Source organism: Mobula birostris, chromosome 29 (assembly GCF_030028105.1).
Source record: "Mobula birostris isolate sMobBir1 chromosome 29, sMobBir1.hap1, whole genome shotgun sequence".
In the NCBI taxonomy this organism is placed as follows: Eukaryota; Metazoa; Chordata; class Chondrichthyes; order Myliobatiformes; family Myliobatidae; genus Mobula; species Mobula birostris.
Genome location: NC_092398.1, coordinates 21586335 through 21610535, shown reverse-complemented (window position 1 = coordinate 21610535; position 24201 = coordinate 21586335). Strand labels below are relative to the sequence as shown.

General features: G+C 52.7%; 2 protein-coding genes across 2 annotated transcripts in view; one reads left to right on the top strand and one right to left on the bottom strand.

Moving 5' to 3' along the window:
• The first annotated feature begins 2067 nt into the window (after positions 1 to 2067).
• On the top strand, positions 2068 to 8627 carry LOC140190242 (troponin C, slow skeletal and cardiac muscles-like). The gene is made up of 6 exons (XM_072246808.1): positions 2068 to 2307; positions 4512 to 4542; positions 6621 to 6767; positions 7184 to 7298; positions 8200 to 8336; positions 8476 to 8627. Exons 1-6 carry the CDS (start codon positions 2284 to 2286, stop codon positions 8505 to 8507), a joined length of 486 nt encoding a protein of 161 aa, XP_072102909.1. The 5' UTR covers positions 2068 to 2283; the 3' UTR covers positions 8508 to 8627.
• Positions 8628 to 9637: 1010 nt separating this feature from the next.
• LOC140190241 (5'-nucleotidase domain-containing protein 2-like) overlaps positions 9638 to 24201 on the bottom strand; it is a 37386-nt gene continuing 22822 nt past the window's right edge. The window contains exons 10-14 of the mRNA XM_072246807.1: positions 19412 to 19493; positions 17272 to 17358; positions 12582 to 12722; positions 11904 to 11968; positions 9638 to 11249 (exon numbers count right to left, since the gene is read on the bottom strand). Coding sequence (XP_072102908.1) covers positions 10988 to 11249; positions 11904 to 11968; positions 12582 to 12722; positions 17272 to 17358; positions 19412 to 19493 — 637 coding nt within the window. The 3' untranslated portion in view covers positions 9638 to 10987. The remainder of the gene's footprint in view (positions 11250 to 11903; positions 11969 to 12581; positions 12723 to 17271; positions 17359 to 19411; positions 19494 to 24201) is intronic.

Here is a 24201-nt window from a genome sequence, read left to right as displayed (position 1 = left end):
CCACAACCTCGAGGGGCTGAAGGACCTTCGCCTGGAGCAAAATTGCATATTCTGTCTGGGCGGCCTTCACCTCGATGGCATGAGTATTGATTTCTCTAACATTTTCACCCCCCCTTTAATTTCTTTCACTTCCCACTCTGGTTTCCCTCTCACCTGCCTATCATCTCCCCCTGGTGCCCCTTCTCCTACGGTCCACTCTCCTCTCCGGCCCTTTACTTTTCCTACCCGTCTAACTTCACCTCTCACCTTCTAGCTATCCTCCTTTACCCCCACCCCTCCATCTTTTCACTCTGGTGTCTCCCCACTTCCTTTTCCAGTCCTGAAGAAGGGTCTCGGCCGAAAATTTCAACTGCTTATTCCCCTCCATGGATGCTGCCCGACCTGCTGATTTCCTCCAGAATTAGATGTTTGTGCGTTTCTCTGGATTTCCAGCATCTGCACGGTCCCTCAAGTATAAAGCCCGAGACGAGGGCTTTGTTCCACAAGGCTAGTCTTTTGAGTATAAGAGCAGACATAGGAGCAGAATTGGGCCAATCACGCTTTCGAATCTTCTCTGCCATTCCATCATGGCTGATTTATTATCCCTCTTAACCCCAAGCTTCGGCCATCTTCCCGTAGCCTTTGACACCCTGACTAGTCCAGAGCCTGTCAACCTCCATTTTAAATATACCCAATGACTCGTCCTCCGCAGCCATCTATGGCAATGAATTCCACAGACTCACCATCCCGAGTGAAGAAATTCCTCCCCACCTCTGTTCTAAAGGGAGGTCCCGCTATTCAGAGGCAGTGCCCTCTGGTCCTCGGCGCCCCCATGATAGGCAACACCCTCTCCACATCCACTCTATCCAGGCCTTTCAGTATTCGGTAGGTTTCAGCGAGACACCCTCCCACCACCACCTCCTCAATTCTTCTAACCTCCAGTGAGAACAAGCCTGGGAGCCATCAAGGCCTCCTCATACGTTAACCCTTTCATTCCCGGGATTCCACATTTATAAATAGCAGAAGATATTTCGGAGCGGTGACCATAACTGGGAAGGAGTTGACAGGTGATTGGAACACGATTCGACCTTGACTCAGTTCGTTCCATTGTGTTTTGCCGGTTTAAAGTGTCTCCCAATTCCCCCACTGACCCATGTCAGAGGCACAGAAATAGGATTTGGCACCTGCCCCTCGAAACACAACACCATTCTGTAAGGCTTAGGAGCAGATTTAGGCCATTGTACCCATCATGTCTGTGCCATTTATTTTCCCCTTGGAGCCCTTCTGTTCTGCTCCCCCTCCCCGCCGTATCCTCTGACACCCTGACTAATCAAGAACCTGTCAATCTCCGCTTTAAATATACCCGCTGACTTGGCCTCCACAGCCATCTGTGGCAACAAATTCCACAGATTCATCACCGCCTCGTTAAAGAGAACACTCCTCTGTTCTAAATGGACGCCCCCACTATAGGAAACATCTTCTCCACGTCCGCACCATCCTAGTGCGATGGATTCACCGGGATGCTCCCGGGACTGGAGGGATTGAGTTGTAAGGGGAGGCTGGACAGGCTGGGACTGTTTTCCCTGGAGTGAAGGAGGCCAAGGGGTTTATGAGGGGTGTAGACAAGGTGGATGGTCAGTCTTTTTCTCCAGTGGAGGTGAGGGTCTAAAACTAGAGGGCACAGGTTTAAGGAGGAGAGGAGGGAACTGCGTGAGGGGCAACTTTGGTCTGTATATGGATTGAGCTGCCAGAGGAGGTGGTTGAGGCAGTATGTGAGGAGGGAGTACCGTGCTACGGGAGGGGCAGAGAAGAGGGGGCGCCACACTGAGGGAGGGGCAGAGAGGAGGGGGCGCCGTAGGATGCAGGGGAGAGGTGTGAGCGCCACACTGTGGGGGGGCAGAGAGGAGGGGGCGCCGCAGGATGGTGGGGAGAGCTGTGAGCGCCACACTGCGGGAGGGGCTGAGAGGAGGGGGTGCCGTGCTGTGGGAGGGTGGTGAGGTGTGAGTGCTGCAGGAGGGAGCAACACAGTAGGGGAGGGGATCATTCATTGCCCAGTTGAAATGCCACTGCCCTGATGACCTTGAAAACTCTTCTGTGCATGGAATGTCTTTGTTCCTGCTATTTATAACAAGGACCAGGCAGGGTCTGTGGACGGGAGAGAGACACACACTCATACAGCCACACACAAAGGGTGTGACGTGGGAGAGAGAGAGAGAGACCAGCTCAGACACAAGGGCACCCACTGCAAACCTTGCTCTCCCCCCATCTTGAACCTTCTCGTCCCCCTGACAGCACAGAGACAACATGGATGATATCTACAAAGCAGCGGTGAGTTACCAGATCTGCTGACCCCCGCGGTATGGCGCTCCCTCCTCACCAACCCTCCGTCGAAGCGGCCCTCCTCGCCGACCTACCCTCAGCACGGCCCTCCCTCGATCCGCTGCTCCCTCCTTGCTGTCCCTCCCGCAGCACACTGCTGCCTCCTCGGCAACCCACCCTCGAAACGGCACTCCCTCAATGCAGCACGCTGCTCCCTCCTCGCTGACCCACCCTCGCCAACCCTCCCTCGATGCGGTGCTCCCTCCTCGATAAAATTGGGACTGCTATTAAAACTTCCCACTGTTCCTGGGGAGAATATTCCCCCCTTCCTCTGCCCCCAGAAATTAACGGCAGGGTCACAGGCATTTTGAGATTGCCAGCTCATGACTGGAGTGCTTGGCCTGTTTCACTAGGACTCTGCTCTACTCCGTCACTTTGACCATTGAGCTAACAATTCCTTGAGCACTAGTGCTGAATCTGCAAGTTTGCAGCACGTCCAGGCTCAGCTTTTCCTCGACAAATATCCCACGTTTGTTAAAACTGGCTCATCATTGTCTCGTGTATGGAGGCTCGGTGACTTTGTTCGTTTTGCATGCCGTTCGTACAGATTATTTTGATTGCATGGGGGCGTCGAGGTAGTACAAGAGCAAAATCACCAACAGACTGCAGAATAAAGTGTTTATGACAGAAGTCCAGTGTGGGCAGAGAGTTAAGATGCAAGGGGCCACGACGAGGTAGATTGCAAGGGGAATAGTTTGTCTTGTTATACTAGGGGATTGTTCAATATTTTTATAACAGCAGGGTAGAGGCAGTCCTCGAGCTTGGTGGGACGTGCTTGCAGGCTGCCCAAAGGTTTTGGGGGGGGGGGAGGCGGAGAGAGAAGAGAGAATGTCGGGGGTGGGTGGGGTCTTCCATTAGGCTGGCTGCTATATTGAGAAGTGCAGACAGAGTCCACAAGGGGGAGGCTGGTTTCTGTGATGGCCTGAGCTGTTGTGCCTGGTTTCCTGAGGCCTTGGCCAGAGCAGTTGCCATACTGACTACGAGCTGTGATTCCCTGATGCTTTCTTCGCTGCACCAATTAAAACTGATGAGGGCCGACGGGGATGTGCGGAGTTCCCAGTAGGGGTGCCAGTGAGATTGCTTGGATGTGGGGCCCACATGGTTGGACCAGGGCAGGCAGTTGGAGGTGTTCGCATCTGGGAACCTGATGCTGACAACTCTCTCGACCTTAGCCCCTACTCCTCCCTCGCTCCAGCAGATGTGGTTTTCTGGGGCACCAGGCTGATCGAAGCAGAGGCGTTCCAGCCATTCTTTGCTGATTGCAGTCCGTGGGTCAGGAAGACTAGAACCCATTTGTAGAGGAAGGTGTTGAGCCCCTGGCCCAAGAGCTTGGAAGTGAGTTAATTTGAGGAAAAAATGGCATAAAAAGTGTCCACGGTCTACACCGTGAATGGTGGGGAGTGTCGAGGGACAGAGGGAGCTCGGTGTACGAGAGCAGGACACACACCGTGAATGGTGGGGAGTGTCGAGGGACAGAGGGTCCTTGGTGTATGAGGGTAGGGCACGCACCGTGAATGGTGGGGAGTGTCGAGGGACAGAGGGTCCTCGGTGTATGAGGGTAGGGCATGCACCGTGAATGATGGGGAGTGTCGAGGGACAGCGGGTAGGACACACAACGTGAATGGTGGGGAGTGTCAAGGGACAGAGGGACTTCAGTGTACGAGGGTAGGACGCGCACCGTGAATGGTGGGGAGTGTCGAGGGACAGAGGGTCCTTGGTGTATGAGGGTAGAGCACGCACCGTGAATGGTGGGGAGTGTCGAGGGACAGCGGGTAGGACACGCAACGTGAATGGTGGGGAGTGTTGAGGGACAGAGGGACGTTGGTGTACGAGGGTAGGACGCGCACCGTGAATGGTGGGGAGTGTCAAGGGACAGAGGGACCTCGGTGTACGAGGGTAGGACGCGCACCGTGAATGGTGGGGAGTGTCAAGGGACAGAGGGACCTCGGTGTACGAGGGTAGGACGCGCACCGTGAATGGTGGGGAGTGTCAAGGGACAGAGGGACCTCGGTATACGAGGGTAGGATATGCATCGTGAATGCTGGGGAGTGTCAAGGGACAGGCTACTGAAGAACATCTACAACTCTCTCCGTCCCACAGTGTGTTGAGGTGATAACCGATCTTTCTCTCTTCCCCCCCATCCCCCAATGCAGGTTGAACAGCTCACCGACGAACAGAAGAATGGTCAGTATACAACTCCATTCCAATCCATCAGCTGCCATCAGGAGACCAGGCTCCTGGGGGTTGGGGACCGAAGGGAAACACAAGGCAAAAGCAGAAAAAGGCCATTTGGCCCATTGAGACTGTTCTGCCATTCCATCATGGCTGATTTATTAACCCTTCTCCTGTCTTCTCCCCCAATCTTTGACGCCCTGATTAATCCAGAAAGTATCAACTTCCGCTTTAAATGACTTGCAATCCACTACCATCTGTGGTGATGAATTCCACAGATTCACCACCCTCTGGCTAAAGAAATTCCTCCTCATCTCTGTTCTGAAGAAACACCCTTTTATTCTGAGGCTGTACCCTCTGGTCCTGGACTCCCCAAATATCAGAAACATCCTCCCCACATCCACTCTATCTAGGCCTTTCAATATTCAATAGGTTTCAATGAGACCCCCCCCCCCATTCTTTTAAACCCTAGGAAGTACAGGCTCAGAGCCATCAAACGCTCCTCATACAGTAAACCTTTCATCCCAGAGATCATTCACACCAATCTCCCCTGCACCCTCTCCAATGCAGGCACATCCTCAGATGGTTTGGGGGATTTCTGTGGGGGGAGCTTCACTCTGTGTCTGACCCCGGGAGTCTGTGATGTGACACTGTGGAGGGAACTTCACTCTGTGTCTGACCCTGGGAGTGTGTGATGGGACGGTGCGGAGGGAGCGTCACTCTGTGTCTGACCCCGGGAGTGTGTGATGGGACGGTGCGGAGGGAGCGTCACTCTGTGTCTGACCCCGGGAGTGTGTGATGGGACGGTGCGGAGGGAGCGTCACTCTGTGTCTGACCCCGGGAGTGTGTGATGGGACGGTGCGGAGGGAGTTTCACTCTGTGTCTGACCCCGGGAGTGTGTGATGGGACGGTGCGGAGGGAGCGTCACTCTGTGTCTGACCCCGGGAGTGTGTGATGGGACGGTGCGGAGGGAGCGTCACTCTGTGTCTGACCCCGGGAGTGTGTGATGGGACGGTGCGGAGGGAGCGTCACTCTGTGTCTGACCCCGGGAGTGTGTGATGGGACGGTGCGGAGGGAGTTTCACTCTGTGTCTGACCCCGGGAGTGTGTGATGGGACGGTGCGGAGGGAGTTTCACTCTGTGTCTGACCCCGGGAGTGTGTGATGGGACGGTGCGGAGGGAGCTTCACTCTGTGTCTGACCCCGGGAGTGTGTGATGGGACGGTGCGGAGGGAGCTTCACTCTGTGTCTGACCCCGGGAGTGTGTGATGGGACGGTGCGGAGGGAGCTTCACTCTGTGTCTGACCCCGGGAGAGTGTGATGGGACGGTGCGGAGGGAGCTTCACTCTGTGTCTGACCCCGGGAGAGTGTGATGGGACGGTGCGGAGGGAGCTTCACTCTGTGTCTGACCCCGGGAGAGTGTGATGGGACGGTGCGGAGGGAGCTTCACTCTGTGTCTGACCCCGGGAGAGTGTGATGGGACGGTGCGGAGGGAGCTTCACTCTGTGTCTGACCCCGGGAGAGTGTGATGGGACGGTGCGGAGGGAGCTTCACTCTGTGTCTGACCCCGGGAGAGTGTGATGGGACGGTGCGGAGGGAGCTTCACTCTGTGTCTGACCCCGGGAGTGTGTGATGGGACGGTGCGGAGGGAGCTTCACTCGGTGTCTGACCCCGGGAGTGTGTGATGGGACGGTGCGGAGGGAGCTTCACTCGGTGTCTGACCCCGGGAGTGTGTGATGGGACGGTGCGGAGGGAGCGTCACTCTGTGTCTGACCCCGGGAGTGTGTGATGGGACGGTGCGGAGGGAGCTTCACTCGGTGTCTGACCCCGGGAGTGTGTGATGGGACGGTGCGGAGGGAGCTTCACTCTGTGTCTGACCCCGGGAGTGTGTGATGGGACGGTGCGGAGGGAGTTTCACTCTGTGTCTGACCCCGGGAGTGTGTGATGGGACGGTGCGGAGGGAGCTTCACTCTGTGTCTGACACCGGGAGTGTGTGATGGGACGGTGCGGAGGGAGCTTCACTCGGTGTCTGACCCCGGGAGTGTGTGATGGGACGGTGCGGAGGGAGTTTCACTCTGTGTCTGTGTTCCAGAGTTCCGTGCGGCCTTCGACATCTTCGTGCAGGACGCGGCGGATGGCTGCATCAGTACCAAGGAGCTGGGGAAGGTGATGCGGATGGTGGGGCAGAACCCCACCCCCGAGGAACTGCAGGAAATGATTGATGAGGTGGACGAGGATGGTGAGGAAACCCTCGGGGGAGGGGGAATTACGCCCCAGTACTGTTTCTCCACCCCAACCCAACTTCCCAGAGCCAGCCAAATCCCTCCACTCAGGTCCAGCAGTGGGGCCTTTCCTGTATTATCCAGGGGAACCTGGAGGGGGTCAGGCACTGAATTGGGAACGGGGATAGTAACCTCGATTGGGTGTCCCTGCAAAACGGAAGGAGGATCCAAGGGATCCAGGGGCGGGAGGTGGTAAAGCTTGGGAAAGGGATGAGGGGGGAAAATATCCAGGGAGGTGGAGTGGGAGGAATATCCGAGGGGGAGAGAGTGGTACCAATATCAGAGGAAGTGGGTGGAATATACTCCAGGTGGGGTGGGAGAGCCTGCTGTATGCCTGCTGACCCCTCTCCCCACCCCATGCCCCCTCTTCCAGGGAGCGGGACAGTGGACTTTGACGAGTTCCTGGTGATGATGGTGATGTGTACCAAGGACGAGAGCAAAGGGAAGTCAGAAGAGGAGCTGGCTGAACTCTTCCGCATGTTCGACAAGTAGGTGCTGATTCTGGTGTTGGGGGGGGGGTGTCATGGGACCGCCCACTCAACTTCCCCTCCCTCCCACTTTAGCACCCTTACGTCTTCTTGACCCCCCTCCTTCCCCTACACCCCCTCCCTGTCCCTGTGACCCCCCCCACCCCCACAACCCAAATTCCTCGTCCACCCAGGTATCGGCGAGGGTTTTGTGGGTGTCTGAGAAGCTGCAGCGTTGGTGTTCTTGGGCTGAGGCTCTTCTGGAGACCGGGAGGACCCTGCTTCCCTGGGAATGAGACCGGACCTGGACCTAGACCATTCAGTCCCTCCTGAAGAATCCCACTGGCTCGCTGGGCAACCGTTACTGCAACCTCAAACAGTGAAACCTGATGTTGGGGGAGCTGTAGAGGTAGTGTACCGGGTACCCAGATTACCCGAGTCTCAGATCCAGAAGTGAGGCCGTTCGGCTCCTCACTGCTGCTACTCCATTAAATAGCCAATCTTCAAGCTTGTCCCCAACCCTCTTGGCGTGGGAGGGGCTGCTGGAGTCTGCGGGGACCATGGGGCAGGTAACATTGGGAGAGGGAGGGGTTGAACTGTGGTGACCATCTGGAGGGGAACTTTACGGGCTGAAATTCTAAAGTCAATGAAATGGCAGTGATCAACGGCCAAGGGGACTGATACGAAAGCAGAAGTTCCATGGGCCGGCCATTGGCCAGCAGGACAGGGAACATATTGGTGTTCAGCCAAGAGGAGCTGGAGGGTTTTGGGGAGGAAGAGATGGGTGCGAGGGGGTTACGGAGGTGTAGGGATGTTGAGATACCAGCCCACACGTGCTCGGTGCTCTCCCTAGGAAAATGGATGGGTGGGACGGGTAGGGATGGTGGGACACCAGCCCATACGTGTTTGATACTCTCCCCAGGAACACAGATGGGTACATCGACCTCGACGAGCTGAAAGGAATGCTGGAGGCAACAGGGGAGGTGATCACAGCCGACGACATCGAGGAGCTAATGAGGGACGGAGACAAGAACAATGACGGCAAGATCGACTACGATGGTAAAGGAGTGGGGGAACTGGGCGGGGGGGGGGGGAGAGGAAGGGAACATGAAGATGACAGCTGTGGCTGGGACCCGGCACAATTAGGACAGGCTTCTTCTGCTCTGCCATCACCCTCTTCTCTCTCCTTCCCTTCCAGAGTTCCTCGAGTTCATGAAGGGAGTGGAGTAGAGGAAGGAAGCCAAGCTGCCACCCCCACCCCTGGGTGAGAAATTGGAATATCTTCAGAATCCACTCCGTCGCTGCATCCTCCCTCTGGAATACCTCTTCCCAATAAAACAAGCTGCTTAAGTGCTGAGTCATGTCTTCAATCTTCATGTTTCCACACCCATCCCCGTCCCATCACACACCCTCAGGCTCAGACAACGAGTGAAGCTCCCTCCACACACTCCTAGGCTCAGACACAGAGTGAAGCTCCCTCCACACCGTCCCATCACACACTCCCGGGGTCAGGCACAGAGTGAAGCTCCCTCCACACCGTCCCATCACACACTCCCGGGGTCAGACACAGAGTGAAACTCCCTCCACGCTGTCCCATCACACACTCCTGGGGTCGGACACAGGGTGAAGCTCCCTCCACACCGTCCCATCACACACTCCCGGGGTCAGACACAGAGTGAACTCCCTCCACACCGTCCCATCACACACTCCCGGGATCAGACACAGAGTGAAACTCCCTACACACTGTCCCATCACATACTCCCAGGGCCACAGAGTGAAGCTCCCTCCACATCGTCCCATCAAACACTCCTGGGCTCAGACACAGAGTGAAACTCCCTCCACACCATCCCATCACTCCCAGGGTTAGACAGAGTGAAGCTACAGCAACACCAGCCCATGACTCCCTGTCTCAGCGACATCCTCCCTCCAGATTCTATTTGTGCAGCCACTCCCCTGCCTCGGACAGCACGGTGGTTTTGTGGTTCAAGCTCAGGGCTTCGGAGTTCAATCCCAACATCATCAGAAAGGAGTCTTCCCCGTAAACCGCGTGGGCTTCCTCTCGGTGCTCCAGTCCGAAGAGTACAGGGTAGTAGGCTAAATGGTCATTGTAAATTGTCCTGTGATTAAGTTAGGGTAAAATCGGGAGGTTGTCAGAGGTTGCTGGGTGACTTAGCTCAAAGGGCCTATTCCACGCTTTCTCTCTGAACAAGAAATCATTCTGCTCCCCACCCCCCCCATTTGCTCCCAAACTCCCTCCCTGACACCAGCCCTGCCTCTCCCTGTGAGGTCCCTCAGTCCACACACAGGCCCCAAAAGTCCCCCATTCCCCGAAGGCAATTAAATGGCAACGGAGAGTCTGTTCTGTGCATTGATTTTTATTAAAAAGCATTCCTAAATTGAGAGGTTAAAAATGTGTATCTGCCACGGCTCTTTCCCCCACCAAGAGTTGAGTTCTCACTCGGGTGAAAACCCCAAGTGAGGCCAAACTTCTGCTGCCCAAATCTTGGGCGCCCGGTTAGACACGTTTCCCGCCCCAGAGGGTCTAGTGGGAAACTCAGCCTCTTGAGGGGCGGAGTGGGGGAAGTATATGGTGTACAAAGGGTGGCTGGCATCCCTCAAGGGAAGGGAGAAAAAAAAGGGAGAGAGAAAGGAGGACTGGAATCCATTACCTCAAGCAGGTCTCTGTGACAAAATGGGTCCTATGTTTACGACCTTATGTTTGACCCCACTCCTCCACCCCCTCAAGGCAGAAGCTGGACCTAACAGCTTATTCCAGGCATCATTTTAAAAACAGAGCACCTTGCGTACTGGTTACTCTGCACATTGGTAAACAAAAAATGAGATTATTTTCCCCCTCTTTGAGGCTGAGGGAGCCTAGTTGTGCGTCCGAGTCCGTTACCAACAAAGTAAACAATAAAAATTAATGCAGAATTGTGAAGAAATCTTCGAGCACCAACCAATGTTAGGAGGGGTTGGAAAGGAATTCTGGGATTAGCAAGAGGGTGAATTCATGACCTGGGCCTAGCTGTCTCCATAGCAACAGGGCCCTGTGGACAGGAGGGAGGGAGGAGAAATGGATGTCCATCCAAGGGCTCACACCACTTGACCTCGAGCGGGCAGACTTCCGTCAGAAGGACGTGCTGGAGGGAGGGCAGACATCCTGGTGCCCAAGAGGGTACCTCCCTCCCACCGCCCAATCGCGTCCGGGCACAGGAGCATTTAGACTCACGGCGGTCCAACCCACTGGAGCTGGGACATATGCAGAGGGTGGGCAACCTCGTTAAGGGCCATGCGACATGTAAACCCAGTTACAGAAGTTCAAAGGAGATGGCATAATAGTGGCAGGTCAAGTGTTACAGGTCCTGAAACCCCGCCGCCCCCCCCCCCCAAGAAGGTTCATTCATTGGGGGAGAAAAGAAACGTTTAAGGGGTCAATGGGGAGTAATGAAAGAGTTAAAGGGTGTAAACTCAGTTGACGGGGTAGGAAAGCGTTAAAATGTGACCTCAGTTCACAGGTGTAAATGGGAAGGGTTAAAGGACAGTAGGAAAGGGGTTAAAGGGCATCACCTCAGATTACAGGGGCAATGGGAGTAGCAAAGGGTTAAAGGGCATGACCCAGTTTGCAGGGTCATCAGTAAAGGGTGAGGAGCAGGACAAGGGTTAAAGTCCTTGACACAAAGGCAGAGGGTGAGAAATGGACGGGTCAGGGGCTAGCGGATGTGCGACATCTCGTCGAGGAAGGGGGTCTTCATGCAGCCGGTGCAGAGCTGGTCCATCCAGAGGGGAGCCTCGTGCTGCAAGGGCGTGCGGCGGGGGTAGAAGGTGTACGCCATGTCGTAGTTGAGCAGGCAGCTGAGCGAGCACATGTAGAGGTCGGAGAATCGACAGAGGCGCCGGGAGAAGTAGGTGGGGTTGTGACACGTCCGGAAAATGCTGCCAAAACGCGGGTTGAAGAGGTTCTTGGCAAATGCCCTGCCGGGGGGAGGGAGGAGAGAGAGAACCGGGGGGGGGGGGGTGGAGGAGTGCGAGAGGGGAGAGAATTCAGTTTCCAGTGACAATAAACCAGTCTGCCCACCTCCCCCCACCCTCAGTCGCTCTATTCTCCACTCTAACTCTGCTCTTCCCTCTCTGTAAATTTGCCCAATCCTCCTCCCTCTTCTCCTCTCCCCCCGCCGAACCCCCGTCTCTTGCTGCTCACTCTCCCTCTCCCCTCCCTCTTCTCCTCCCCCCCCCGCCGAACCCCCGTCTCTTGCTGCTCACTCTCCCTCTCCCCTTCCTCTTCTCCTCCCCCCCCCGCCGAACCCCCGTCTCTTGCTGCTCACTCTCCCTCTCCCCTTTCCACCATTGCCTCTAATTTTTATTTTCACAGTGCTCTGAAATTTTTTACTCGGCCAGAAAACTGTGCAGTACTTTAAATGTGTTTTTACTTGTAACGTCCATACTATGAATATACAGAATTAAAACTGAAAAATCATTCTTTTAATTTTATTTATTAAGGGTATAATGAAATACAGCGCAAAAAGAAAAATCCTTCTTGTCTACTCTTTACTCTGGCTGCTCAACAGTGCCCCCAAGCATCTTGGAGCCCCATCCCTCCCTCTCTGTCTCTCCCTCAATCCCTCCTACCTCAGTTCCTGCCGTTCCTCCATCCACGTCCTCAGCACCTCCTGGGCTTCAGGGTCCCGATGGGTCTGTGTGAGACAGGGTGGGGTGGGTGTTGCGTTAGAGAACAAAGGTCACCACAGGTCTCGGCATCCATCGCCCTCCCCTACCCCCACCCACTCCTAAACCCAGCTCCTGGCTCCCTTCGGGAGGGGCTGAATGGCTGGTGACCTAGGGGTGGGGAGGAGGGTGGCTTTGCAGCTTGACCCCCTCCCCCTTCAGGGCCCAGCACATTCGTCGGCCAATCGGGGGGCTGCCTCGCAGGCAAGGTAAGATCCCGCAAAAAGGACCGCAGCGAGCGTCTCCCTGGCACTGTGTTGCGGCTGGAACCCCCTACTCAACCCTTCTGGGAGCTCCCTCCTCGGCTGCCCTGCCATGACGCAGAGGTCCCGCAGTCCCTGATCCTCCACTGTGCGGAACTCCCTCGTCCTTCCTGCAGAACTGCCACAATCCCTCACTCCCCGTCCCCTCCCACAGTGCTGAACTCCATCCCCACCATGAAAGCTCCCTCCTCACCCACTAAGCTAACTTCCTTGCTGTCCCTCTGCACCGTGGATCTCGTTCCTCAGCACCCTGACCGTAATGACGAGCTTCCCCTCCCTGCCAGAGCTCAACTGGGGGAGCTCCGTGCCCCCCCCTTACCTGCATGCGTTCCAGCAGCCCGGTCAGAGCCTGCATCCACGTCAGTGTCTGCGTGTACTGCTCCGTGTTGACGATCCGTGTCTCCGTCTCCAGCTCGGGAACGATGGCCCCCGTTCGCCATCCGTGCCGCAACATCAGGTCCTGCCGCGGCAGGCAACGGTTCAGAGAGCTGCCGGCCAACCCACAACACACCCCCGCCCTCCCTCCTTTGTCCCCGCATCGCCAGACACTTCCCTCGATATTCCCAGCCACCGAGCCTCTGCGGGCTAGTGGGAGAGAATTCCGGAGATTCCTCGTTACATCCCCCTACTCTCTCGGATCGCCGATCCCTTCAACGAGGATGGGAACCCAGGTCTCAGATGTCCTAACCTCCCACATCTATACTGTCCATGATTCCAAAGGGATCTCCAGCAGTTCTCCGAGATCAGGAGAGGAGATCAGCTTTATCCCTGCTCACGGACCCCTCCCTGATCCCCCAGGAACTGATTATAAACCTACGCCCATAAAATGCCGGAGGAACTCAGCAGCCCAGTACAACTGACTACTCTTTTTTTAAACCATTGATGCTACCTTAGAAATGTTCCTCCAGCATTTTGTGAGTGTTGCTCAGATTTCCGGCATCTGCAGATTTTCTCGTTTCTAAACCTCTGCGTTCTTGCTTTGAGCACCTCCCTCCCTAGGGAAAAAGTACATCCATTTGCCACTTGTGATCTTATACCCCCCCTGTCAGGACTCCCCGCAAACTCCTACCTTGCATTTATGTTAACTTTTGTCCGGCACAGAGCAGATCAGAGAGCTTCCTCCCTGTCACCCCACCCCTCCTTACTGCAGCAGCAAGCAGCTCATTTTCATGGTGTTTATACCCTGGGCACCTATGCCTACAATACGAACTTGAATCCCAAACTTCCCTCAACTCTCCCTTGCTTGGTATGGCCCAAAGACTCTAGCAAATTTCTATAGCTGTCCTGTGGAGAGCATTCTTACTGGAGGATCAGCAACTTCAAATTCCCCCGTGTTATTATTTCCGAGGATCTGTCCTGGACCCAGCATGCAAGTGCAATTATGAAGAAAGCACAGCAGTGCCTCTGTTTCCTTAGGAGTTTGCGAGGATTCGGCATGACATATTTAACTTTGCAAACTTCTATAGATGTGTGGTGGAGAGTATATTGACCGACTGCATCACAGCCTGGTACGGAAACACCAATGCCCTTGAATGGAAAGCCCTACAAAAGGTAGTGGACACGGCCCAGCCCATTGTGGGTAAAACCCTCCCCACCATTAAACGCATCTACATACAGCGGGAAACAGCATCCGCCAAGGTCCCCACCAACCAGCTCATGCTCTCTTCTCGCTGCTGCCATCAGGAAGAGATCTTGCCGGACAAATTTGTTGGAATTCTTTGAAGAAATATCAAGCAGGATAGACAAAGGAGAATCGGTACTTAGATTTTCAGAAGGCCTTTGATAAGGTGCCACACATGGGGCTGGCTTAACAAGATCCCATGGTAGTACAGGAAAAACACTATCATGGGTGAAGCAAACACGAGGAAATCTGCAGATGCTGGAATTTCAAGCAACACACATCAAAGTTGCTGGTGAACGCAGCAGCCCAGGCAGCATCTCTAGGAAGAGGTACAGTCAACGTTTCGCGGCCGAGACCCTTCGTCAGGACTAACTGAAAGAGCTAGTAAGAGATTTGAAAGTGGGAGGGGGATGGGGAGATCCAAAATGATAGAAGACAGGAAGGGGAGGGATGGAGCCAAGAGCTGGACAAGTGATTGGCAAAGGGGATATGAGAGGGTCATTGGACAGGAGGCCTAGGGAGAAATAAAAGGGGGAGGGGGGAAAGCCCAGAGGATGGGCAAGGGGTATAGTGAGAGGGACAGAGGGAGAAAAAGGAGAGAGAGAGAAAAAGAATGTGTGTATATAAATAAATAATGGATGGGGTACGAGGGGGAGGTGGGGCATTAGCGGAAGTTTGAGAAGTCAGTGTTCATGCCATCAGGTTGGAGGCTACCCAGACGGAATATAATGTGTTGTTCCTCCAACCTGAGTGTGGCTTCATCTCTACAGTAGAGGAGGCCGTGGAGAGACATATCAGAATGGGAATGGGACGTGGAATTAAATCGTGTGGCCACTGGGAGATCCTGCTTTCTCTGGGAGACAGAGCGTAGGTGTTCAGCAAAACGATCTCCCAGTCTGCGCTGGGTCTCGAATGGTTAGAGCATTAGCTGCTTGGCAGGAGGCAGAGAGAGGGAATAAAGGGAGCCTCTTCTGGTTGGCTGCAGTGACTAGTGGTGTTCCACAGGGGTCAGTGTTAGGACCGATTCTTTTTACATTATATGCAATGATTTGGATGACGGAATTGATGGCTTTGTTGCAAAGTTTACAGACGATACAAAGAAATGTGGAAGGCCAGGTAGTGTTGAGGAAGTAGAGAGGCTACAGAAGGACTTAGACAGATTAGGAGAATGGGCAAAGAAGTTGCAGGTGGCATACAGTGACGGGAAGTGTATGGTCAGGCACTTTGGTAGGAAAAATAAAAGGGTAGACTATTTTTAATTGGAGAGAAAATTCAAAAATCAGAGGTGCAAGGGACTTGGGAGTTCTCATGCAAAGTTAATTACAGGTTGACTGAGGAAGGCAAATGCAATGATGGCATTCATTTCCAGAGGACAAGAATATTACATCCTTGCTTTTATATTGATGCTTTATAAAGCACTGGTGACGTTTTATAAAACACTAGTGAGGCTTTACTTGGAGTACTGTGAGCAGTTTTGGGCCCCTTATCTAAGAAAGGATGCGCTGAAACTGGAGAGGGTTTAAAGGAGATTCGTGAAAATGATCCCAGGATTGAAAGGAGCGTTTGATGGCTCTGGGCCTGTATTCACTAGAATTTAGAAGAATGAAGGGTGACCTCATTGAAACCTACTGAATATTGAAAGGCCTCAATAGAGTTGATGTGAAGAGGATGTACCCCTATTGTGAACACAGAATAGAGGGACGTCCTTTTCAGAATGGAGATGAGCAAGAATTTCTTCAGTCAGAGAGTGGGAAATCTGTGGAATTCGTTGCCACAGGCAGCTGTGGAAGCCAAGTCACTGGGTGTTCTTAAAGGCAAAGGTTGATAGATTCTTGATTGGTCCGGGCATGAAAGATCACGGGGAGAAAGCAGGAAATTGGAGCTGAGAAGGAAAATGGATCAGCCATGATGAAAGGGTGGAGCAGACTCGATGGGCCAAATGGCCTAATTTTGCCCCTATATCTTACTGTCTAAGGTGGCACAGGAGCCTCAGGACTCTCACCACCAGGTTCAGGAACAGGATCATCTCTCAACCATCAGGCCCCTGAGCAAAACTTCACTCAACTTCACTGAAATGTTCTCACTACCAATGGACTCTTTCATCTCATGTTCTTGGTATTTATTGTCTTTTTTTTTATTGTTTATTATTATTTCTTTCTTCTTGTATTTACACAGTTTGTTATCTTTTGCATGCCAGTCCACAAAAATGCTGGAGAAACTTAGCCGGCCAAACAGAAGTTCAAAGTTCAAAGCAAATTTATATCAAAAGTACATTTACATCACCATATACAACCCTGAGATTTATTTTCTTGTCGACATACTTACTAATCCATAACAGAATCAATGAAAGACCAGACCAACTTGGGAGTATTTGAATGTGAGTCCATTGGTTGTGGGAACAGTAGTGATGAGGCAAGTGAAGTTATTCCCTTTGTTTCAAGAGCCTGATGGTTGACAATAGTCAATAGGTGCAGGAGTAAGCCATTCGGCCCTTCAAGCCGGCACCGCCATGCACTGTGATCATGGCTGATCATCCACAATCAGTACCCTGTTCCTGCCTTCTCCCCATATCCCTTCACTCCGCTATCTTTAAGAGATCTATCTAACTCTTTCTTGAAAGCATCCAGAGAATTGGCCTCCACCGCCTTCTGAGGCAGAGCATTCCAGAGAACCACAACCCTCTGTGTGAAAAAGTTTTTCCTCAACTCTGTTCTAAATTGTCTACCCCTTATTCTTAAACTGTGGCCTCTGGTTCTGGACTCCCCGAACATTGGGAACATGTTTCCTGCCTCTAGTGTGTCCAATCCCTTAACAATCTTATATGTTTCAATCAGATCCCCTCTCATCCTTCTAAATTCCAGTGTATACAAGCCCAGTCACTCCAATCTTTCAACATATGACATTCCCGCCATCCCTGGAATTAACCCAGTGAACCTACACTGCACTCCCTCCATAGCAAGAATGTCCTTCCTCAAATTTGGAGACCAAAACTGTTGAGGGGTAATAACTGTTCCTGAACCTGGTGGTGCGAGTCCTGAGGCTCCTTCTACCCAGTGGCAGCAGTGAAAAGAGAGCATGACCTGGGTGGTGGGGGTCCCTGACGATGGATGCTGCTTTCCTGGGACGATATTCCATCTAGATGTGCTCAGTGGTGGGAGGGCTTTACCTGACTGGGCTGTATTCACCACTTTTGTAGGCTCGACAGAAAGGAATAAAGAAGTTTTGTGAATGCTGTGTATCTGATGCTCCGTGCCTCTGATCCGCCCCCGACCCTGCACCCGCTGTGCGTACCGGTGCATTTCACAATGACCTGACGCCCCTCACACTGGCCCCTCTTGGACCTAGGGAGGGCCCCGCCCAGAGATGGGACACCAGGGGCCGTACTTACCGCGAGGTCGCTGTAGAGGTGGTCCCCGAAGTAGAGCACCTTCGATCCCCGCCAGCCGCTGAGCCGCAGGAACTCCACCAGGTTCCCCTGCAGGGAGGGAAGGAGGGAGAGGGGTGACAGCTCCCTCCAACGCTGACGCATGGGGAAACAGGAGGAGGCCGAGGGTAGGGAGGGAAGACACACACACAAACAGAGCGAGGGACAATACACTTTGGCAAACTAGGTCTCGGTAACCATTGAGCAGCTGGATTGCCATGGTTAAAAATAACAATCAAAAACAAGAACAAAGACAGAAAAAGCTGCGAGTTCTGAGCAGGCCGAGCAGCATCCGTGGGCGGGAGAAACTGGCTGACACTTTGGGTGTAGTGCAGACACACGAGCCCGCAGAGGCTGCTGGATAATCTGGGACAGCTGGGGTGTAATGTTGCAACTGTACGAGGCGAGGCCACACTTTGGGGTATTCTGTCCAACCAGTCACGGGAAGGTTCTTTAAAGATTAGCTTTGTTCATCCCGTGTACACCGAAACATACAGTGTATGCAATACACACATAGTTTCAGAGCAGAAGGTTGTGCTGCAACTGTACAGGTTACTGGCGAGGCCACACCAGGAGCATTGCGCCCAGTTATGGCCTCCTTACTCGAGGAACGATACATTGGCTTTGGAGGTTCACCAGGTTGATCCTGGAGATGGGGCCATGCATCGAAGGTGAGAGGGGGTAGGTGAGGGGCAAGTCTTTTACTCAGAGAGTGGTGGATGCTTGGAATGCGCTGCCTGGGTTGGTGGAGGAGGCAAATACATTAGAGACTTTAGGATAGGCACATGAATGTGCAGAAGATGTACAGATATAGACATGGCATAGGTGAGAGGGATTAGTGTTTGGGTATTCTTCATTTTCTTTTTTGCTGGTCCGGCACAATATTCTGGGCTGAATGGCCTGCTCCTGTGCTGTAAAACACAACAGAAATACGTTCTCTTTCTATGATGGGGTTTAGCCTATGAGGAGAGATTGGGCTGCCTGGGACTATGCTCACTGGGATTCAGGGGAATGAGAGGAGATCCAATGAGTCAGCTGGGACGAGCTGGAATTCAGGGGAATGAAGGGTATCCTATTGATTCTGCTGGGATGAGCTGGAATTCAGAGAAATGAGAGGGGACCCTATTGATTCAGCTGGGACAAGCTGGAATTCAGGGGAATGAAGGGTATCCTATTGATTCAGCTGGGACGTGCTGGAATTCAGGGGAATGAGAGGGGACCCTATTGATTCTGCTGGGACAAGCTGGAATTCAGGGAATGAGAGGGGATCTTATAGATACAAAATTCTGAAAGATGGAGGCAAGAAAATTGCTTCCACTGGTAATTGAGACTGGAATCAGAGGACACAGCCTCAAGATTCAGGGTAACAGATTTAGTGCGTAGATGAGGAGGAACTGCTTTTCCCTGAGAGTGGCGAATCTGTGGAATTCAGGGAAGCAGTATAGCTCATCTCGTTAATATATTTTACTTTATTTAGAGATACAGTGTGGAATAGGCCCCTCCTGTCCAACGAGCCACACCCCAAGCAATCCCAGCCTGACCACAGGACAATTTACAATGACCAACTAACCTATTTTTGGACTGTGGGAGAAGGAAACCCACACATTGCACAGGGACAATGTATAAACATCTTACAGAGGACGCCAGGAGTGATGCCCTGAGCTGTAATAGCATCATGTTGGCCGCTAGGGTAATGGCGCCCACACATACGGCACAGAAAATTAGCAGGGAAATTGAGGGCTAGGGGGAAAGAGGCAGGTCACAGCTCAGATCAGCTGTGGTCTCATCAGATGGCGCAGCAGGCTCGACGGGCCAAATGGCTCATGATCCCATTTCTTACATTCATCCTGACACACACACACACCCGTCTCAGGTGGGCTTTCACCAACTCAAGAGCCGACCGAGGGACGACAACAGCAGCCAGAGGCGGGGGTCATCGGGCACAGTCGTGATCGTGGTAAGACCCGATGGGTTTCGGAGCTGGAGGAGCTTCTCTTCGGGCGGTGGGGGAGGGGGAGAGGAGGTCGGGGAGGGGGATGCCTTGCTGAGTGCGGGATCAGGGAAACCCCCGGAACGCCCCCGTGTCAGAATGCCGGGACCTCACCTGCTTGTAGATCTTCCCCTTCTGCAGTTTGGTGATCTTGTGCCACAGGAGGTCACCGTTCTCATCCAGGCGACGGAAGGGTCTTCGTTTAGCAGGGGTGCGGAGGCAGGGCGTGGGGTGGGGAGAGGAGAAAAGATATTAATGGACATTAACGCAAGCAGAAGCAAGAGCTGTCCATCTGCTCCATTCCAAGAGGAGTCTGAGGAGATTCAGAATGTCAAAGACTTGAGCAAATTTCTACGGATGTACAGTGGAGAGCATTCTGACTCATTGCATCACCGTCTGGTATGCAGGGGCTACTGCACAGCTTCGGAAAAAGCTGCAGAAGGCATCACGGGCACTATCCTCCCTATAAGGTCAGAAGACATTGGAGCAGAATGAGGCCATTTGGCCCATTGAGTCTGCTCTGCCATTCCGTCATGGCTGCTCCATTTCCCTCCCAACTCCATTCTCTTGCCTTCTCCCCCTCAACTTTTCACACCCTGACTAATTAAGAATTTATCAATCTCCATCTTAAATACACCCAATAATCTGGCCTTCACAGCAGCCTGTGGCAATGAATTCCAGATTCACTGTTATGGACCCCTACCATCAGCCGTGGGGTCTGTGGACCCCAGTTCGGGAGGCACTGCACCATTTGGAGGCTGTGCCCTCTGGTCCTAGGCTCCCCCACTATAGGAAACATCCTCTCTACTTCCTCTGTGTCCTCTGGTCCTAGACTCCTCCACTATCGGAAACATCCTCTCCACACCCACTCTATCTGTGCCCTCTGGTCCTAGGCTCCCTTGCTATAGGAAACATCCTCTCCACACACACTCTATTTGTGCTCTCTGGTCCTAGGCTCCCCCACTATAGGAAACATCCTCTCCACATCCACTGTGTCCTCTGGTCCCAGACTCCCCCACTATAGGGAACATCCTCTCCACATCCACTCTATCTGTGTCCTCTGGTCCTAGACTCCCCCACTATAGGAAATATACTCTCCACATCCACTGTATCTGTGCCCTCTGGTCCTAGACTCTCCCACTATAGGAAACATCCTCTCCACATCCACTCTTGGGCGTTCAAATTCGAATGGGTTTCAATGAGATTCTTCTGAATTCCAGTGAGTTCAGGCCCACACTCTTCATCTGAAAGGCCTTTCAACCCTAGAATCATTTTCTTAAGCCTCTCCAATGTCAGCACATCCTTTCTTAGATAAGGGGTCGAAAAGGTCCGCACCAGAGGACATCTTGAAAAGGTGATGACTCAAAAAGGCAGAATCCATCATTAAGAACCCCCATCACCCAGGATGTGCCCTCTTCTCATTGGTATCATCAAGGTACAGGAGCCTGAAGGCACATACTCAACGTTTTAGAAACAGCTTCTTCCCCTCCACCAGATTTCTGAACAATGAAACGGACCTCACAATTTTGCTTTCTTTGTGCATGATTTATTGTTACACATTTCTAATTGTAAGTTAGAGTATTGTTTTTGTATTGGACTGTATTGCTGCTCAAAACAAATATCACACTCGATTCTGATTCTCAAGGCAGTACATGGTAACTTGTATACATACAGGTCTGTGCAGAAGTCTTAGGCACGCATATACAGCTGGGGTGCCTAAGACTTTAGCATGGTACTGCAATTTTAAAAGATATAGATGTGTAAAAGAGGATTATTGAGGTAGGGTTTAGAAACCTGATGGCAGTGGGAAAGAAGCTGTTCCTAAAACAGTGTGAATTCTTAAATCTCCATCCTAAATCTACTCCTGGGTGGCGGGTGGAGATACAGTACATCTCTACCAAAGGAGGTGTAAGCTGCTCCTTCCCTCTGCTAGCCTGCAGGTCACCCGTGGGCATGGTGTAGCAGCTGCTTAGCCCCTGATCAGGGTCACGGGAAGCCATGGGGATAGGTGGAGGATGGTCGTATGAGCAGCCATTGCATATCACAAGTCCTGGATATGTGACCACTGATGCCAAGAAGATGATCTCCAAAGGGTATTGATAATGGCTGGAGGTCACCTGCCTCGTGAAGAAAGAAACTACTTGGCTCTTGGCAAAATCTTTCTAGAGTCATGGTCATGATCGCCCATGTCATACCACACAGCACATAACGACTGACCAAAATCTACTCCCCCGAATCTTGGGCCCATGTCCCCTAGCTCTAGTCTCGCCTATGAGTGGAAACAACTTTCCTGCCTGTGATGAAGGGTCTCAGCCCGAAACATCGGCTCTTTATTCCTCTCCGCACAGGGTGACTGACGTGCCGAGTTCCTCCAGCGTTTTAAGTCTTAGAAAAGTACAGCACAGAAACAGACCCACCTAGTCTGTGCTGAAATGTTTAAACTGCCTACTCCCATCGACCGGCCACAGGACCACAGCCGTCCATATCCCTACCAACCATCTCACTGTCCAAACTTCTCTTAAGTGTTAAAAATCGAGCTCACACGCACCACTTGTGCTGGCAGCTCGTTCCATACTCTCACAACCCTCTCAGTGAAGAAGTTTCCCCTTATGTTTCCCTTAAACTTTTCACCTTTCACCCTTAACCCATGACCACTGATTGTAGTCCCACCCAACCTCAGTGGAAAAAGCCTGCCTGCATTTATCCTATTTAACCCCCTCATAATTTTGTATACCTCTATCAAATCTCCCTCAATCTTCTATGTTCCAAGGAAGACAGCCCTAACCTATTCAGTCTTTCCTTATAACTCAGATCCTCCAGTCCTGGCAACATCCTTGTAAATTTTCTCTGTACCCTTTCAATCTTATTTGCATCTGTCCTGGGTGGGGAGGGTGTCTGTGTGTGTGTGTGTGTCTCTCTCTCCTATGTCTACGTCTATCTCTCCGTCTCTGTGTGTCTGTCTGTCTCTCTCCCCCACCGTGTGTCAATGTCTTTCTGTGTGTGTGTGTGTCTCTCTCTCTCTCCCCCCCCACCATGTGCCTGTGTGTCTCTCTCCCCCGTGTCTCTATCCCCCCTCCTGTGTGTGTGTGTCTCTCCCCCCCGTGTGTGTCTATGTCTCTCTCTCCCCACCCCCGTGTGTGTCTATGTCTCTCTTTTCCCCCACCCCCCTGTGTCTATGTCTCTCTCTCCCCACCCCCCTGTGTGCCTATGTCTCTCTCTCCCCACCCCCGTGTGTGTCTATGTCTCTCCCTCCCCACCCCCGTGTGTGCCTATGTCTCTCTCTCCCCACCCCCGTGTGTGCCTATGTCTCTCTCTCCCCACCCCCGTGTGTGTCTATGTCTCTCTCTCCCCCACCCCCGTGTGTGTCTATGTCTCTCTCTCCCCACCCCCGTGTGTGTCTGGATTTCCAGCATCTGCAGAATCTCGTGATCCTCCCTCTGTCCCTTTCAAAACTTTATACGTTTCTGCAAGATTCCCCTTCTCCCCGCCCTCACCCTCGGTTCATCTGAATTCCGGAGAGTATAATCCCGGGTGACTCAATCTCTCCTCAAGGGCTAGTTCCTCTCTCATCTCTGGAACCTACCTAGTTTACCTCCTCTGTCGTCTCCAGAGCCAGTAATATTTTGCTTCAAGTAAGCCAGGGATTAAAAAAGTCAAGTAAAAAACAAGACAGACAGCATCAAGAACGAGGCAGGGAAGTGCACACGTCACAAATTGTTCCATTTGAGATGTGATAGGGCTCAGTAATGGGGATTAAAGGGATCTGCCAAAGAACTATTCAATGGCATTCGAACAAACTTTCCCGACCGCGTGGCTCTCAGTTGCCAGGCAATGCCCCTCCTTGGCAACGGGAACCAGGACTTTTGTTCTCCGGCCCGGGCAGAAGTGAACTGTGTTTACCCAGCACGGAAACAGCCCATGGTGCCTCCCTACGCTGGCTTACCCACGCGTACCCTGCATCCCCACCCCTGAGCCTGTGAGGAGTTTGTACGTTCTCCCCGTGACCACGTGGGTTTCCTCCGGGTGCTCCGGTTTCCTCCCATAGTCCAAAGGGGCATCAGTTGGTAGTTTAATTGGTCACTGTAAAATGTCCCGTGATTAGGCTAGGGTTAAATCGGAAGTTTGCAAGGGCTGGAAGAGACTATTCAGGGCTGACCTCAATAAATAATTAAAGTCTCTAAGTTCGGGAGCAACTACTTCCCTTCAACCACTTGGTTCTTAGACCAACTGGCACACCCCTAATTATTTCCTCAGTACAGCAACACTGTGGCCGCTTTGCACTATAAATGGACTGGGTTTTTTTCCTGTTCCAATTGTGTTCTTTCTGGGAAAAATTGTGTAATTTTAACTGATGTTGTTCTCGTGAATGTTGTCTCTCTGATGCTCTGAGACTGTGATGCTGTTGCAAGTAAGTTTATTTCCCCCATCGCACCTGTCTGAACATGTCTGTCGGTAACATGTCTGAACTACTGACGTCCGCAGACACAAGCAAATGCTTTTGAGAGGCTGGTCAAGGACTATGTGTGCAGCTTGTTGCCAGCCCACACTGAACCCACTACAATTCCCCTACCAACTCAACTGATTGACAGACGATGCCACAGCACCACACACCACCCTCAGTCACCCGGAGAAGAGGGATGCTTATGTTAGAATGCTGGTCTTGGACTACTCCCCCCACCCCACCCCGGGCTCGACAAGGAGCTCAGAGACCTCGGCCCGCACCCCGCCTTGTGCAGACTTCCTGTTGGATCGTGGTAAGCATGGGCACCCTCACCTCTGCCCCTCAACACAGGAGACCCCCAGGGCTGTGTCCTGAGCCCCCTCCTCTACACCCTATACACCCACGACTGTGTTGCCACGCACAGCTGATCAAATCTGCAGATAACATGACATTGAAAAGCCTT